The sequence below is a fragment of the Microcebus murinus genome, chromosome 21, assembly GCF_040939455.1.
Source record: "Microcebus murinus isolate Inina chromosome 21, M.murinus_Inina_mat1.0, whole genome shotgun sequence".
Classification (NCBI taxonomy): Eukaryota; Metazoa; Chordata; class Mammalia; order Primates; family Cheirogaleidae; genus Microcebus; species Microcebus murinus.
The window spans coordinates 40,088,505-40,106,647 of record NC_134124.1 but is presented as its reverse complement, the minus strand read 5'-3'; the positions used below and the strand labels follow the sequence as shown (position 1 = coordinate 40,106,647).

At 54.2% G+C, this 18,143-nt stretch overlaps 1 protein-coding gene across 11 annotated transcripts in view; it reads right to left on the bottom strand.

Moving 5' to 3' along the window:
• The window catches only part of ATP2B2 (ATPase plasma membrane Ca2+ transporting 2), a 361,816-nt gene that overhangs the window by 35,819 nt on the left and 307,854 nt on the right, over positions 1-18,143 (bottom strand). For 9 of the 11 annotated variants that reach the window (XM_075996348.1, XM_075996346.1, XM_075996342.1 and 6 more), the window contains 4 exons: positions 15,025-15,066; positions 14,087-14,245; positions 11,430-11,644; positions 7,351-7,593 (listed from right to left, as the gene is read on the bottom strand). In XM_075996348.1, coding sequence (XP_075852463.1) covers positions 7,351-7,593; positions 11,430-11,644; positions 14,087-14,245; positions 15,025-15,066 — 659 coding nt within the window. The remainder of the gene's footprint in view (positions 1-7,350; positions 7,594-11,429; positions 11,645-14,086; positions 14,246-15,024; positions 15,067-18,143) is intronic. The other 2 variants (XM_075996347.1, XM_012785225.2) reach the window with 1 other exon arrangement.

The following is an 18,143-nucleotide window of genomic DNA, read 5'->3' as shown; positions in this document are numbered from 1 at the left end:
CTGTGGAAAACAGTGTGGCAGTTCCTCAAAACATCAAACAGAACTACCATCTGATCCAGCAAGTCCAATTCTGGGCATATACCCCAAATAACTGGAAACAGGGACTCAGAGATATCTGTGCACCCATGTTCATGGCAGCACTATTCACAATAGTTAATAGGTGGAGACAATCCAAGTGTCCATCAACAGATGAACGATAAACAAAATGTGGTCCATACATACGAAAGAAAGAATATTATTCAGTCTTAAAAAGGAAGACAATTTAGACACATGCTGCCACATGGAGGAATCTTGAGGACATTATGCTAAGTGAAATAAACCAGTCACAAAAAGGACAAATAGGCCAGACGCAGTGGCTCACGCCTGTAATCCTAGCACTCTGGGAAGCCGAGGCGGGCGGATTGCTCGAGGTCAGGAGTTCAAAACTAGCCTAAGCAAGAGCGAGACCCGGTCTCTACTATAAATAGAAAGAAATTAATTGGCCAACTAATATATATATAGAAAAAATTAGCCGGGCATGGTGGTGCATGCCTGTAGTCCCAGCTACTCGGGAGGCTGAGGCAGGAGGATCGCTTGAGCCCAGGAGTTTGAGGTTGCTGTGAGCTAGGCTGATGCCATGGCACTCACTCTAGCCTGGGCGACAAAGCGAGACTCTGTCTCAAAAAAAAAGAAAAAGGACGAATACTGTATGATTCCACTTCTATGAGGTCCATGGAGTAGTCAAACTCAGAGGCAGAAAGTAGAATGGGGGTTGCCAGGGGCTGTGGGGAGGGGAGTTATCCTTCCTCGTGGAGTTATCCTTCGGGTGCAAAGTTTCAGTCTTGCAAGCTGAAAAGACTCTTGCAGATCAGTTGCACAATGATGTGAATGGACTTAATGCTACTAAACTGTACACTTAGAAGTGGTCAAGTTCGTAAATTATATGATATGTGTACTTTACCACAATTTAAAACATAAAACAATCAAATAACTAAAAAAAAAACCCCGAAACAAACCCCATAGCGAGGTAAACTACAGTAACTGCAATGGGATGATTTTCCAAGAGGGCCTTAGGGAATGACTTTATGCTCATTGCCGTCCCTGGTGACCCGGGACAGACCTCACCAGAAGCCCATCCCGACACACAGGGCGCGGCCAGCCCCACGTCAGCAGCAGGGCCGTGAGCATTCCCCACATGCCTACTCCATGCACCACCCTGCCAAGCTCCCACGTGTGTCGCCTAGCGGTAGTCCCAGCTCCCTTGGAGGCAGGGGCTGTCATTATTCCCACCGCACAGTTGTGCACACCGAGGCCTGGGGGGCGAGGTTGTACTGCTAGTAAGTGCCAACTAGAATCTGCTGCAGGGCCTGGCCCCACAGCGCCCACGCTCCAGCAGCCCTGCCTCACCCACCGGAGTCCGAGACCACCGGTCCACTAGCTGACTGAGGAGGCTGTTCTGGAGTTGCAAGGGCAGGGGCAGCCTGCCTCACTCCTCCCTGCACCCCCACCTAGTACTGTGGGGTAGCCAGCGAGTGCTTATGTAATGAATGAGTACATACTTTTGTGTTTGAGCGTGAGGTGCTGCCTAGGGGACACCATGTGGGATGGAATTTTGGCAGAATTTGGCCTCCAGAATTATCATCTAATGACCTGCCACCTGAGGACAGTGAGGTGGCCCAGGAGCTGTGGGATCTCCCCAAGGCTGGGCAGTGAGCCATCAGTGAGGGTGTCCAGGATAACAGAACCCCCATGGGACGGGGAGATGCCCTCCTGGAAAGTAGGTGCCTTAGGGACCTTCCTGAGCTCACCAGGGCATCGTGTGTGTGTGTGTGTGTGTGCGCGCTGCATGTATTCTGTGCGTTGTATGTGGTGTGTGTAGTATGTGGTGCGTGTTATGTGTCTGTGTTTGTGTGGTGTACGTGTGTCGTGGTGCATGGTGTGTGCATGGCGTGTGTGTGGCGTGTGCGCGCATGAGTGTGTGAGGATGGGGCGAGGGTGGGACGTGGGGATTAATAACTGTTACAAATGGGAATTCCCCATCAGGGCCGATCTGCCTTAAACTCTTCTCACAGAGAGGATGTTTGCAAAAAAGCAAAACCCAAACCATGTTGAATTCAACACCAAACTCCCTGCCAGCTCACATGCCAGAAGAACCATGCCCCACGGCCCACCTCCCACCTGAGCGCCCTGCCTAGTCCCTTCCGGAGCCTTCTGTGTCCTCTGGCACCTGTGGCTTGGCTAGAGCCCAGTCTCAGCATGCAGCCCGACTCAGGGGGCGTTGAGGCTTGTTCAAGTATTGGACGGAGCCCTGGGTTTGGGGCAGGACATCGAGTCCAGGGCTATCTCTGCTCCCCAGAGTCCCTGTCCCTTCTCCTTGGCCTCCTGCTGTCTGCCCGGGTCTAAGATTTACGGGAAATGCAACCAAGCAGATCCCTCGTGCCTTCTGTGGGTGGCCGGGGCTCCCTGGGACAGGTGCGCTGCAGCCACCTCAGTTGGGCACTGGGAATGCCGAGGACCTGGGTGTCACAAGGTGAAGTTTGGCCCATTTATCCAAGACAACTGTCCTGCCAGGGAAATTCTTCCTTTAGAACCATTTCAGGGGCTCCAGGGAGGTTTGTCTCTCAGTGGTTTGAGTTTCAGAAACCGGCCGTAAGCACCTGACGCTTCAGCCCCGCAGGCGCCCAGCCTCCACTCGCGGTTCCCACGGCAGCTTTAGTGCCCGCCTCCTCTACGAAGGTCTGGGAAAATACCAGACGCAAGTGCGCTTTGGGTGTTCAGTGCAGAACGGACGTGGCAGGGAAGGAGACCGCGTCCCCAGAGGGCGCAGCGCAGCGAGCTTTGCAGCGCGAAGCGCAGCTGCCGCCAGGACCAGCCGCAGCCAGGAGCGGTGGAGGCTTGACGCACAAGGGCCAGGGGCCGCGAAGGAGACGTGAGGGTGTGCCAGGATTTCTGACTCACAGATGGTTCATGCAGCTTCCCTCCCAGGGCGGCTAAGTTCCCCATGATTAGAGATGAGCATGGAGAGTTCTCCAGAGGGCGGGCCCTGGGAGGGCCTCCTGGGTCTGGCCCTGGCTTCCCCGCCTGTGGCCCAGCCCTCACGCCGCCCTCCTGTGCCCCGTGGGAGGAGAGAGCCTCTTAGGGGCTGATGTGCTACCACGGGCTCCCCAGGGCCCCGGCCTCACCGCTTATCATGCTAGCCCTGCAGAAGTCCCCACACACAGACCACCAGGGTTTCCGGAACAAGCTAAGCATCGGCAGGTGTCTGGGTCTTTGTGTGGCTGTGGTCTGGCTGGAATCCCTGGCCCCTTGCCCGCTTGGTGAATGCTTCCAGAATTCCCTGGGCCCAGCTTTGCCCTTGGTGGTCAGGAGCACCGTGGCAGGTTACTCCATGTTTCTGCAGCTCAGCTTCCTTAGCTGCGGGTGGAAGGTCCTATTTGGCCTGATGATCTGAAAGGGATGCAGAGGGTCAAACTGGCTGGCAGAGGAAATGACAGAGGGGAGGCTCAGGAAGAACAGGAGAGGTGAAGAGGGCAACAACTGACAGGGCCAGGGCGCTGGCTCGAGCCGAGCGCTGTGCCAGAGGCCCTCGTGCACCGCCTCGTGGAGCCTTCCTGAGGCTGGAGCGCAGTGTGGCGGCCTGCACAGGCTCCGGGTCCCACAGCCCTGCGGGCCTGTCCTGCTTGGCCGCACATCTGCTCTGGGACTCTGGGGCCCTGGGCACGTTTCTTAGCTGCCCCGTTTCAAGACCCTTGTCTAGGAATTGGGGATGTGATGCCAGTTACTTCTGAGGATCATGGCACAAAGCGACACAGGGAAAGCACTCAGCCCTGAGCCTAGCAAAGTAAATGTCAGTGACTATGGTGTGCAATATGCTCCCTGTACGGACCGGGAAACAGGAAGGGAGAGGGTAAGCAACTGGCTCTCAGGGCCACACAGGTGGTGAGTGCTGGAGTAGGGGCTTGAGCCTGGTCTGTCGGAATTCAGAGCCAAAGCCCTCAGCCACTGCCCCCTGGGCTGGGGGTCAGGACACCTGATTCTAACTGCTCTGCCCATGGGTGACGCAGGACAAGCCCTTGTCATTTCTCAGCCTCAGAATAAAGAAAGGGGCGGGACTAGGTGGTCTCTAAGGCCTGTGAGTCCCTGTAGATGACACCTGCAGGAGCCACCCTTGCAAATACTCATCCATTTTTTTTTCCTTTAATTTTTTTTTTTTTTTTAATAAAAGGCCCCAGCTATCAGGAGGTCTGTGGATCAACATAGCCTGGGTGGCTGAGGGTGGGTAGTTGCTGAAGAGCCCAGCTCAGCAAGCTGAGGTGCTATAAGAGTACTGGTGCTGGCCAAGGAACACGCCTGGGACCAGCTCCTGCTTCTTGCTGCCGTAAGAACAGGAAAGTAGAAGGTAGAGGGATTGGGTCTGTCCTGAGACTATCAATTCATATCCACCCACCCACCTGCCCACCCATCCTTGCCCTTACCCACCGCTCCTCCCTCCCTCCCCCATCTTCCTATCTACTCTCATCTCACTGATCCCCATCTATGCATTTGTTCACCAGTAAATCCACGCACCCCACCCTCCCACCCAGTACTTCCCAACAGCTGTGCCAGGGCACAGGGGAGACTTAGCTGTGCTTCCTGCTCTTAAAGAGTCCACAGCCTGCATCTGACGCCAGGACGAAGGAACCGGTGTCCTCGTGGAGGGGATGCACAGTGTGTGGGACCTCGCCCTGCCCCGGTGCTTGTTTTCCCAGGCTAGGCTCACTTAAAGCTGGGGAGTAGTGAAGCTGAGGGACGTGGCATGTCTTTCCTGCCCTGTTTCCTGTTGCGTGGTTTCAGTATGTTCTCATCTAGATTTTCCAAACGGAGGGTGGCTGGACTTCTGCCCTGCGCCGAGCAGCCCCAGCCTCTTCTCAGGCTTCCTCCAGGCCTAGAAAGGCAGCCCCGAGAGCCGTCGCCCCACATGGCTGCCAGGCCCTGGCTGTGAGTCCGCCCCTCTGCACCCAGGCCCTCCTTCCCAAGACCAGCTAAAGGTGCTACAGGATTGGTTTTGGTGACCAGGAAGCTGGTTTGGGCAACCTGACTCAGCTGTTGGCTTTAGGGTATTCAGGGTTTGGCTTTGCAGCTAATTGGCTGTAGCGTGTTGGGCAATACCCTTTTCCTCTCTAGCCCATGTCTCTGCTGTCATTTATTTGATGGCCTCCTCATCGCTGCAAATGGATCCCCTGCAGGCGGCAGTTTGATTGCTGAAGAACAACAGGGGTCACACTGAGTGCCGACTCCATGCCAGGCATGTGCTTTCCATTCACTAACTCACTGCATCCCCAAGGTGATCCTGTATGGCAGTGAGAAATTTGAACCCAGGCCATCTGGCTCCTGAGTTTAACCACTCCCTCGTCATGCAGGGGCTCTGCTGCCCCTCCCACGCCGAGGGCTGTCAGCCTCCACAAAGGGAGCCGTATGGCCAGGGTACTTTCAGGAAAGACCCAGAAAGACAGGCACAGGCGTGCTAGGACGCCAGGGTTCAAGGCACAGAAGGGGACTAAGAGGTAAGTGACCTGGCCTGGGTTGTAAACCAAGGACCCCAGTTCCCAGGGTCCTGGCCTCTCTCCAGCCTCAACAGGTGGGCTGGCTGACCCCTGTCCTTTATGCCACCTGAACAAGCTCAATCCACCAATATCTGGAAACAAGATATTAACTTGTTGCCAGTGCGACAAAGCACTGCTTAATTGAGACTTATCACTGCAGAGATGTTTCTGCAGCCTTCCTGGCAGATCCCAAGAACTCCTTTTGACTATGACTGAATAACATACATCTCAATCCAAGCCCACCCCAAGGCTGTGCACACATGGCTGTCCCCATTGCCTGAAGCCCATTCTGGGAATCGCCCTGTCTCCCTCTCTGCCATGCCTGCGGGGCAAGATGCCAGGAACATGTCAGTTATTTTAGGAAGGCCTGGGGAACAGAATAAAGCGTCTTTCATCTCCCTTGATTCCCAAATCGGGGCAGGGGGTGGGGAGAAGAAGACAAAAAACGTCATCGTCTCTGGTATCACCCCCAGGGTCCTCTCGCACCATCTGCACGTGTTCTCTGACCTATTTCCCGCGTTGTCAATCCTGCTTCCCTCGGCCTGCTGCCCTGGGCGACGGACGGCCACTCTGCCGCAGCAGAGGGTGCAGAAGCCTCCTCCCCCTCTCCCCCACCAGTCCCTGGCCCTCTGCTGTGGACTCAGTGCTTTTCCTGTTTCTATAAAACTGCTGGGGCTCCCACAAACCCAACCTGATCTTGAAGGCTGCAGCTGGCTCTGAGATGGCCGGGAGGTCAGGATGCTGTGTATTTGGAGGGTGCATAAAGCTCAGCAGATCACCCAGATGCTCACAAGGCAGAAATGCCCCACATCTGTGCGGACAGACATGTGAACAGATGAACTCTGGGTTTCTCTTCATCCAAATGGTGGTTAATTACAAAGAGGAAACCTGTGCTTCCAAACCGAATAGGGATTACAGCATGAAGGCCGCTGTCTAGGCCGCTTAACAGAGACAGTAAGGTGAGACTTCTTCTTATCAAAATGAGGAAGATTACTACTATCACTAACAATAACAATAGTAGATTCATCAATAGTAGATTGTGAAAAAGGTCATAGTTATTCACCTACCTGAATCCCAGCCCTTTGCAATACCTTCCCTCAAGAGGTGGAGTCTATTATCCCATTGTGTAATCTGGGCCAGCCTCCTAATTTATGTTGGCCAAAATAACACAGCAACATGCCAGTTCAGAGCCTAGGACTCAAGAGACCTTGCATACTTCAGCTCTCTTGGAACCCTGTTGTCACCATGTCAACAAGCCCAGACTGGCTTGCTTGCGAGATCACGCAGAGATGAGCCAGCCCACCTGAGGCTATGCTAGAGCAGCCACAGTGCAGCCAAGATCAGCAGAGCTGTCCACCTGAACCACTGCAGATGCATGAAGCAGCCCAGCTGGGACCAGAAGAACCACCCGGCTGAACCCTACCTGCACTGCTGACTCAGGATTTCAAGCTAAATACACAATTTTGCTTTGAGCCACTAAGTGTTGGAGTAGTTTGTTATGTAGCAAAAGCTAACTAATAAAAAAAATTTTGTGTGTGTGTGGGAAGGCCAATGACAGGATCTAAAAAACACAATTAACAACAATCTTTTTTTTGTCAGACAAACATCACAGATGTTTGTTAATAGAATGCTACCTCAAAGAGGAACAAGTTGCTTACTATCTAACCATACCAACATATATCAGTAGGATCTGAAAATACGAATCACATTTCTCCACCTGCCCCAGTGCTTCTGCACCCTCCGCAGGTGTTGCGCCCTCGAGTGCAGGGCATGCCTGGCACCCACTCACCAGAATCTTGGTGGTATAGGCGCTGTTGATGGCGATGGCGTTGACCAGCAGCTCCATGGTCTTGTCACTGATGGAGCTGGGGTCAGGGATCTCCTTGTAGTGGACGTCGCCGATGTAGGCTTGTACCACCGTCATGCGATTGGTGGTCAGCGTGCCTGTCTTGTCCGAGCAGATGGCCGTGGCGTTGCCCATGGTCTCACAGGCATCCAAGTGGCGTACCAGGTTGTTGTCCTTCATCATTTTCTGGGAGAAGAGGCAGGTGAGAGGGCAACAGTGAAGAGAGGGAGCTGGGGAGCAAGGGGTGCCTGGGGGCACTGGATAAACAGGCAGTCAGTGAGGCGGACATGCCATGGCCTGCCCTTTGCTTCCTGTGTCTGCAAAGGATCTTGGCTGCCGCAGCCTCTGACACCTGGGCTCCTTTCATGTATGTGGCCCTTTTCTTTCTCTTTAATTATCTGAGCCATTTCAAAGGCTTGATTAATTGAGTTTATTAATTTGCATTACAGAAGAAATCTACAGACCTCACGGAAAAAATAAGGGAAAAAATAATAAATAAATTCAGGTTAGGTCCTCTCTGATTTACTTCAAATATTTCTCTCTTGCAGCCTAACATAAATATTCCTTATTTGGTTACAGATTTTCTTTTCTTTTCTTTTTTTTTTTATTGAGACAGAGTCTCGCTTTGTTGCCCAGGCTAGAGTGAGTGCCGTGGCGTCAGCCTAGCTCACAGCAACCTCACACTCCTGGGCTCAAGCGATCCTCCTGCCTCAGCCTCCGGAGTAGCTGGGACTACAGGCATGCGCCACCATGCCTGGCTAATTTTTTCTATATATATTATTTGGCCAATTAATTTCTCTCTATTTATAGTAGAGACGGGGTCTTGCTCTTGCTTAGGCTAGTTTTGAACTCCTGACCTCGAACAATCCGCCCGCCTCGGCCTCCCAGAGTGCTAGGATTACAGGTGTGAGCCACCATGCCCGGCCTAGATTTTCTTAAACACATCATCTTTTACTGGGTGCCTGGTTTTCATCATCTCTTTAATTTCAACAAAAGAAAATAAATTGAGGATATAAATAAACTTAGGATATAGATAATTATCTGGGAAAATATCAAAGTATTAATGTCATTATCTCTAGGCAATAGAATTGCAGATTTTCATGATCTTTTAAAGATCTATAGATTTTTTTAAAGTGTGATGTAGGTTGATAAAAAATAATGATCTATAGATTTTATTATATTTTTTCTATAATAAATACATATTATAACTTGCATAATAAAAACCACAAATATCTTTTAAATATAGATACACTAAAAGGAAAAAGAAAACCGTAAGCTACCACTTAGAACTGATACATCTTATATATCAACATCCTTTCTTTTAAAATTTATGACAAAAACGGAATCCTCCTATACATCTTTATTTCCTTCTGTATGCCTTCCTTTTTCTCTCTGGCCCAGCTCCACACCCATAGCTTTTTCTAGGTTATCAAGCAAATAATGCAAATGAAGTAATTCTCAAGGAACCAGGATTCTAGCCTGCACATGGGAATTTGATTTCCTTTATTCTTGCTCTTATTATATCCTTTTATAACAAGGGTGAAAAAGGAGCGTGGTTAGAATAATTTTAATACAGGTTTATGTTACTATAAAACAAGTACTAGTATGATTATCTGCTATTGTGTTCCTTGTATTATAAACTTGTGACTATAGTAACAATAAATGTATGTTGAATGGACCATTAACAGCAACTCAAATTTGCAACATACTTTCAGTTTGAAAGCCCTTCTGAATTTGCTTTCTTGTCTGATGTTATAAGAATCCTGTGAGACTTGAGAAGGTTCTGGTAATGCATTTTAGCAATCGAAGAAATCTAGGCAAAGTCAGTAGTCCAGGATCACCCACCTGGTGGGGTTTAAAGGTGGGATTTGATCCCAGCGCTGTTTAATCTCACAGCCGGGATCAATCCCTCCCTCGGGCCTCAGCCTATCTGCACCCTCTGAAGAGGGTCTGTCTGTTGGGCTCAAGCATCTGTATGGTGCAGTAGTCACAGGTGGCCACTGCATGTATGAAATGTGGCTAGTCTGGAATGAAATGCGCTGTGAGTATAAAATACACCTCGGGTGTTACGGACATTACAAAAAAGATATGTGAAAGAGATATATCATTAATACTTTTTATATTGATTACATGTTAGATTGATAATTTGGATGTGTCAAGTAAATTATATCATTAAAATTAACTTTGCCCATTTTTTTGAACCTTCTTTTGGTAATGTGGCTCCTAGGAAATTTCAAATTACACATGCGGGTCACTTTCCATCTCTGCTGAGCAGTGGCCAGTCACCTCTGTGCTATTTTTTTTTTGTGAGACAGAGTCTCACTGTGTTGCCCAGGCTAGAGTGATGTGGCATCAGCCTCGCTCACAGCAACCTCCAACTCCTGAGCTCAAGTGATCCTCCTGCCTCAGCCTCCTGAGTAGCTGGGACTATAGGCATGCACCACCATGCCTGGCTAATTTTTTCTATATATTTTTAGTTGACCTATTAATTTCTTTCTATTTATAGTAGAAATGGGGTCTCATTCTTGCTCAGGCTGGTCTCAAACTCCTGACCTTGAGTGATATGCACTCCTCAGCCTCCCAGAGTGCTAGAATTACACGTGTGAGCCACCGCGCCTGGCCACCTCCATGCTCTTGATGGTGGCTCCCAGGCTCAGGCTCAGAGCGGGCGAAGTCTGCCCCCCTGGGTTAGGTGCTCTACTGGGTCTATCAAATGACTGCACGAGCAGCACCCGAGACCACTGGCAGCACCAATGCCAGCGACACGAGCTGCAGAAGGCGCAGGCCCAACACGTCTGCACGTGACCCCCAAACCAGCGCTGTGCAACTTTCAAGGAGACCCCAAGCTCAGCAAGGTGGCTCTGGGGCCGCTACTCATGGCCATGTAAGAGTCACCCTCTCCCGGCCCCAGGTCCCCAAGAGCATCGTGTTGTGACCGTTTGGGCTTTAGTTTGTGGGATGGAGTTTCTTCAAGAACCCTAAAGCAGGGGCCGATGAGGGCCGTGTCCTTTACACAGAGCCGCCGCTCTCTGGCGCTCGCCCGGACATCTCGTCTCTGTGTGAAATTACATCGGCGAGCCCAGCCCACATTCCAGCTTGGAAACTGACGCTCACCGTGCCCTCTTGTGGCTCTGCCAATGTCTCAGAGGGAAGGCCTTGCTTATAAACACGACCCAGTCCCAGTGCCTCCGCCCTTGCAGACATCCCAGCATTGGGCACCGGGGGACAGAAACCCAGGGCCTGGCCCTTTGAAGCAGGAAAACCACGGGGCAAAGGGAAGATAATGAGAATGGGGTGTGAGAACCTGGAGGTGACCCAAGGAGAGTCAGACTTGCAGCATTTGGGCTGCACAAACAGCCACGGCCTGAGCACAGGTGGAGGTGGGGCTCTGCTATCAGGGTGGCACTTAGGGACACCCCCAGATCAAGCTTTCCCGGTGAGCATTCATGACCTCAATCCTTCATTTAATTGCTTTTAAAACCTCTTATATTTTCAGCCCATCTCTCGAGTGGAGGAGGCTTCCATAAAATCAGACTTCCTTTTCATTTTTGGCTTACTGCTCACAGTTTAGAGAGCAAGCCCTGAGATTAATTTTAGAAGTCCCTTGACTACCCATGGGACCTGTAACAGTGACTGCCAGGCTTCTGCCTAAATTTGGTGGGGTGAGCATGAGTTTTGCCCTGCATAGTGATGCCTCTTTTACTTTTTAATAAGCATTTTATTTTATTTTTTTAAAGCTGAGTTTAATGCCAGTGTCTAAAACTTGGGAGAGTTTACATTAAGGCCAGATTTCTGGGTTTTCTAAAGACGTGCGGATCTGGCCTGCATCCCTCTAGCCAGGGTCTGGCTCTCCGGCTTGCCACAGAGAGGCGTCGGAGTTTTGGGGTCCTGCATACATCCTCCCTCCGAGCTCCCGGCGGGCTCGCAGGTCTCTTCTTAGCTCGTGTCCCAGTCCCAGTGCCAGCCCCACTGCCCCCAGGCCCAGCAGGGCTGCGTCAGCGGCCGGCCTGCTCTCCCCTCACCTTCACCGAGTAGGCCAGCGAGATGGTGACGGCTAGAGGGAGCCCCTCGGGCACGGCGACCACCAGCACCGTCACGCCGATGATGAAGAACTTGACAAAGTACTGCACGTAGACAGGCGTGCACTCGGGCAGCCACGGCTTCTTGTTGACCACGAAGGTGTCCACGGTGAAGTAGAGCACCAGGATGATCACCGTGACGGCCGACATCACCAAGCCTGCAAGACGGGCACGCGCTCGGGCCGCTCCTGGGGCGGGGGCTCTGGGAGTGAGGTGTGGACTGAACCTCCAGCCGAAAGGGCTCTGGGGGCAGGCAGACCCCAGGTCACCTGCCAACTCTGCCATGTCTTTGCTTTGTGACTTGGGGCAAGTCCTTGGTTCTCATTGGACCCTGGCCAGTGTCCTGGGCCGTCCAAGGGGGCTGCCTGTCTCCTCTGCAGGGAAGGCTCCAGCACGGTGGCTCGCGCGGCCTGGCACAGTGCCCAGCACGTCGCAGGAGCTCAGGAAATGTGTGCTAGCGACCGCCCGAGGAAAGGCAGGCCTGCATGCATGGGGCTTTCAAATTGGAATAACGTAAAGTTGGTGTCACCGACTTGCTCACTTGACAAACACCTTTTGAGCACCTATGATGTGCCAGGCACATGGTGGCTCTTAGTCTAGGACGAGGGGTCCAGCAGGAAAGAAGGCAGAGTTCCTGGCCTTGGGGAGCTGACATTCCAGAGGGAATGTCACGAATAAACAAGACAAGGCACGAATAAACAAATACATGAACGAGGTAATTTCACACATGGATATGTGCCGTGAAGAAAACTGCCAGGGTGGTGTGGCAGGAAGTGACAAGCAGTGGCAGGGAGTGGCTACTTTAACTAGGGTGGCCAGGGAAGGCTTCTTGGAGGAGGTGATATTTGAGCAGACACCAGAACCATGAGGGGAGCGGCCACATGGTGACCTGGGGTACAGCGTCCCACGCAGAGAAAACGATGGGTGGCCATTTTTTTGGGGTGAGGAATTGAGACTCAGAGAGGGGAGGTGACTTGCCCAGGGCCACAGCCAGGGGGGTGCTGTGGCTGTGGGAAGGTGGCTGGGGGCCTGTCCGGACCGGGTCCCGCGTGCCGGTGCGGCATGCCCGCCGCCCGTGGCTGCAGGCGCTGTGGAGACTGTTCGCCCCTGCACTTCTGCCGGACGAGGAGCCCCTTGGGGCGACTGGGGTCCTTGCCAGGAAGTGCCTGGGAGTACACCCCGCCCCACGCTGATGGCCAACGTCCAGCGGCTGATATGGGTCCTGAAGCCCGGCGCCTGCTGCCGGGGGTGACAGGCTCCTGCTCCGGAGCTCCCGTGGGACCGGGCGAGACTGAGCTCCCTGGAAATCTCAGCTGTGCCTGGCCTCCCCTGGCCTTTCTCTGTGCCCCTCACCCCCGCAGCTGTCACCTGAGAGCACCGCCTCCATAGGCCCTCACCCACCCGCCTCAGCTCTGCCTCCAGGGGTCCGGCCCGAGATGCAGAGTGGATCGTGAACCCAGGACTGCGTGCCTGGGAGCTCCACTCTCGGCAGGGCCAGGGTTGTGGGAAGGGGGAGGGAGGACGTGGGAGGTCATGGGGTTGTTCTCATCACTTAGTTCCCTGCCCTGCCAGTGCCACATTTCCATGGAGCCTTCTGCCTGTGACAGCGGCAATGGTAGGAATGGAGGAATCCCTGGGCCCATCGCTCCCCACCCCTGCCTCCAGCTGCAGCTCAGAGCCAGCTCTGTCCCTGTCTGACAGTCGCAGGGGCGGTAGCCAAGCTCCCAGCAGCGGGAGCCGTCCCCAGGCCCCTGGGTTTAAATATAGACAGCCAAGCCTATAATCTGCCTCCCACCCCCAGGCTGCGTGTCTATAATTGGAGCTGGGAGACAGCCACGCAGGAGCGAGCAACCAGGTGGGGAGGCCCTCGCATTTGCCACATCGCTGCCCAGGAGGGGAAGCCAAGGCTGTGTCAGAGGGTCAGGGCTCACCTTGCAGCTGCGCTTGGCTTCCTGGGCCAGAGGGCTGTCCCTAGCCACCACCTGCTGTTACCACAGCAGCTGGGAAGCCCTGCTTGTTGTGGTGGGGCTCAGACAATGGGCTTCTCCCTGGGCTGCTGGCACTGCTTGCAACCTCTTCAGTCTTTCCTCTGCACTGCAGCCAGGGTGTCATCACAAAGCCCAAATCCATCCCTGCCCTCCCCTGCTCAAACCTCTTCAATAGCTCCCGCTGTCCTCAGGATAAAGTCCATGCTGCCTAGAACTTCAGGCCCTGCAGGCCCTGCCCCTCTCCAGCCACCACACATGCCCAGTGCTCAGTGCTCTGTACACACCATCTCCTTTAATCCTCACCGCAGCCTGTGACATAGGGACAACCATTATCCCCATTTTACAGACAAAGAGACAGAGGCTCAGAGCTGGGTGAAGTTACTTTCCCAAGTTTTCACAGCTGTTGCCGGACAGGAATGCAGTCAATCTGCCACCACAGCCCAGGCTTTGCACTTCATCTTGTGCCTTGACAAGTGCTAATTGAGTGCTTCAGGGCCCCCTCATTCACGCCCCCCACGTTGCCACTGCCAAGGAGGTGGCTGAGGCCCACGCGGGCAGGGCTCGGCCTGGGTCCCCTGTGTACCCTGGGTCGCCCCGACCCCGCGCTCTTACCTGCCTTGCCGATCTGCACAGCCAGCTTGGTGAGCTTGCCCTGCAGCACGGACTTCTCCTTCTTGTGCATGTTGGCCTTCTTCTTGTCGTCGGCGTCCCCACCCTCGGCGCTCTTGAGGGGCTGCATCTCCATGGCGGCGGCCCCGTCCTGCTGCTTGGCTGCAGGGGCAGAGCGGGCACGAGCACACACAGACACGCGCAGGTCAGCCTGCAGGGCGGGGTGCTGGTGCCCGCCCCTGCCTGCCCTGCATGGCCAGCGCCAAAGCCCTGTGTGGGGCTGCCTGCTCCGGCGGAGCCTCCGGGTGCTAGTGGCGTTCCCTGCCTCGGGCCTGGGGTTGCGGCCACTGCAGGCACTGACGCGGTTCTTCCCTGGGTTCCTGGCAGGAGTGGGCTGGGGGCCCCTCTGGCCTGAAGCAGCCCACGATGCCACCCCACGCGGCCCCTCGGCCTTTCCCGCGTTTGGACAGGACGGCAGGCTTGGGTGTACCCAGCTTGCCCGTGGGCCATGCTGTTGGGGTGTTAAGTAGCTGCCAGATAGGAGAAACAAAACAGAGGCTTAAAAGGTGCAAGAGGTTGTCCCCATCCCTGGGTGCCAAATCCTGTCCCCAGTCAGCATGGCCTCTTCAGGCAGGACTGGTTGGAGGGGCTGTGGCCCTTCCAGACGGAGAGTGAGACAAACTCCCCCGTCTTGGCCTCTAGGGCTCTCCAGGGCCTCAGCTGACCGGGCAGCAGTGCTCAGAGGCGGGCAGACACCGGCAGTGGGTGGCCCTGCTCCTCACGGGTGGACATTCTGTATTCGGCCTGGCACCGTGCAGATCACAGCTACCCCCGAGTCAGCGCACACCCCAGACAGGTGTGGACTGTCTGCCTCTGGTGTGACTCGTGGAACCGTGGGGAGGGCTGCGGGGAGCGCAGGAGCGGGTGGCAGGAAGGGTTACCTTTGCTCTGGCTGGAGTCCACATTGCCATCCTGCATCTTACCTACACAACAGAGAATTTGAACAGACAACAGAGAACAGACAACACACGGTCGGTCATCACGGAGACACAGCAGGCCACAGACACTCAGGCACGACGAGGAAGGCCGTGCTCACTCCGCCCTCCACACCGGGGCGGGGGCGGGGGCGGGACACTCAGTGCCAGAGAAGCCTGGCCGCTGCCTCGCCCGGCAGCCCCACAGCTCCCGACTCTCTGGGGCCAGCAGAGAGGGTTTCTGTGGAGTAATTGTGGCCCTAAGCGTTTCATGGATGAAAGGACAGAATTTGAGGGTGAAAGGGGCCAGAGTCTCCTGGCAGGAAGCAGGAGAGCCTTTTAGGGCTGATCTGGCTGGTGCATTTTAGGGGCTGAGAGAAGGCAAAGGGACACTTGTTTAGCTGTGTCCTTTTCGATTTTCCATAAAGGAAAGCACACAAATACAACGAGAGAGAGAGAGAGAGAGAGAGAGAGAGAGAGAGAGAGAGAGAGAGAGAGAGCGAGCGAGCAGGGGAAGGGGGCGTTTCTAGAATGGAGGGTCAGTATGGTCCTTAGTTCCTGGCTCCAGAGGACAATTCCACTTTCTCCTTCTTCCTCTAATGGTGTGAAGCCACAGCAGGGACGACGCCTGCCTGACAGCCCTGAGAGTGAGCAGGGCACACAGTGAGCAGGGTGTCCCAGTGGTGGTGTCTGAGCAGCTCCGAGTGTGTCCAGGGCCCTCGTGGCAGTGCCCTGGGTCGCAAGGGGGCTGCCAGCCCGTCGGCAGGAATGAGCGTGCTCACTCTGTGGCTCGGGCCACGGGAGACAGGCTGGGCAGGGTCAGTGGGCTCCCCCGGGCACCCCAATAGGGCCAGATGCTGCCTAGTGCTGGGAAAGGGCTGAATCTGGGGCTCCCCAGCCCCTCATTAGGGCTGCCCTGGAGGTCCCGCCCAGCCCTGGCCAGAGGCTTGTGGCCTGTGTTCACAGTGTGGGGACTGGTGGCTGCGCCTCTCAGCTGACACACCTGCCTTCACCTGCACCCTCCCGTCCACTGGCCTGATGCTCACCGAGCATGGCCTGCGGGCCTCCCCTCGGGAGGGTCTGAGAGGGCCGGCCACCCTGACATTTGCCAGGAAGTCATTCTCACAGCGCATGCTCCCCGGGAGCCACCGCATGCCAGGCACGCGCAGGCCCGGGCTCCCTCCAATCCTCACCACAGCCTCACCTGGGAAGGGTGTGCTCATATCATACCCATTTACAGATGGGAAACCGAGGCCCCGAGCCTCAGTGGGAAAATGGAGAGCTGGCTCCAAAGTGCATGCATGCTTCCGCCCTGTGCGTCCCCCAGAAGCCAAGTCAGGAGACCATAGCTGCCCCTCACTCTCTGAGCCAGGGCAGGGGAGTTAGGTGACATTGCTGGGACTGGATTCCTGAAGCCCCTGTTTTGCCACCAGCTAGCTGTGTGGCTTTACCTCTCCCAGCCTCAGTTTCCACATCCATAAAATGGGATGAGACATTCACCTCACAGAGAGCCCCAAAGTTACCTTAATACTAGCCACTTGCAGGGTTCAGCCTTTTGCAGTTTCAAACGGCCTTTGCAAGTGTCATCTCTTGTTAGGCCCCCAGTATCCTGTAAGCCGGGAGGGAGTTTCATCGCTCTCATTTATGGAGGAGGAGACTGAGGCCAAGGGAGGCTCAGAGGCAGCCTGCACTTATGGAGCACCCCGGAGCAGCCCCTGCCTGTGTGCTTAGTTCCTGGCTGTCGCTGTGCCGCTCCGTGGGTGACTCAGGGGAGAAGTGGCTTCCCTGGGCCCCACCGGCACTGTCGTCCACTGCGAGTGCAGCGCAGGTCGCGGCTGGGCTTTAAAGCGAAAGGCCCTCGGGGCTCTATTGTAAAACGCTCTCTACTGGATTAAAAAATGGGAGAAAAAAGATTTTTAGAGCAAATAGGAATGAACAATTATTTTTATTTTCTAAAATAATTTTACTGGCTGGGCGCACCAGAGGACTCTGCTCCGGAGCTGGCGTTGAAGGCTCACAGGCCTTATTTGCATTGCGCATTATCAGATGCAGCAGCGGTGTGCTCATTAAGCCAAGCTAGCAATTTCCTTTTATTTCCATAGTGACCACGTGGCCAGAAAAATAATCAGCAATGCATATGTTGGAGGAAGGGAGCCACATTCTGGGAGTGCTTTGGAGCAGATGGCCTGGTTTCTCAGCAGCAAGGGACTTTTTTGGGGCTCTCCTCTGCCAAATTGGTGCTCGCCTGGCCATGAACTATGTTGGGACAGCCAGCTCTGGCGCCATGTGGGGCCTGGAGGATGGGCCTCCAGGGAGCTGGAGGTGGGGTCCAAGATGGGCACTGGGGTGGAGTCTTGGAGGCCCTTCTCTGCATCTGATGCAGAATGGGTCTCTTCTCTTGGTGCCCCGTGAGGGCATGAGTGTGAAGAGCAGAGATCTGGAGGGCTCCTGGTGGGTGACCTGATACACAAGCCCTGGGGAGACCTGGGAAATATCACTCCTCTTCCCTGTGCCTCCATCTCCTTCTCTGTGGAATGGGCTGATGTCAGCCAAGGCGACGGTTATGAAAGGCACCCGCAAAGTATGTGTAAACATCAGGGGTCAACAGGGATGAGTCGTTAATCGTGACAATGACTGTGATTATACGTCATGTATTAGTAAACATAAAAGAAAATGACAAAGTAATAACGGCAATCATGATACCTCTGCGATAAATGGAACGCACCACCTTTCAGATGGGGGCTTGGCAGAGGGGCTCAAGGGGAATGTTGCCACCCCCAATTTCCCCCCATATGCAAGTCATTGCAATTTGGCTCAGAGGAAGGAGGGGAAAGAACAGTTAATCCCCCTCACGAAGCCTCAGTCCTTGCGTGGAGTGTGGAAAGTCTGTTCAAATGGAGACCCTCACTCAGTTGGTCTGGGCGGGGCCCGAGATTCTGCACTTCTAACAAGCTCCCAGCGGATGCTCAGGCTTAGAGTCCTTTGATCCACTTTGAATAGCAATGGTTTAGAGCACTGTTTCCTGAGTATATTATGGGGCATACCGATCCCACAGGATTCAGCCAGGATAGGGCCTGTGGTCAAAT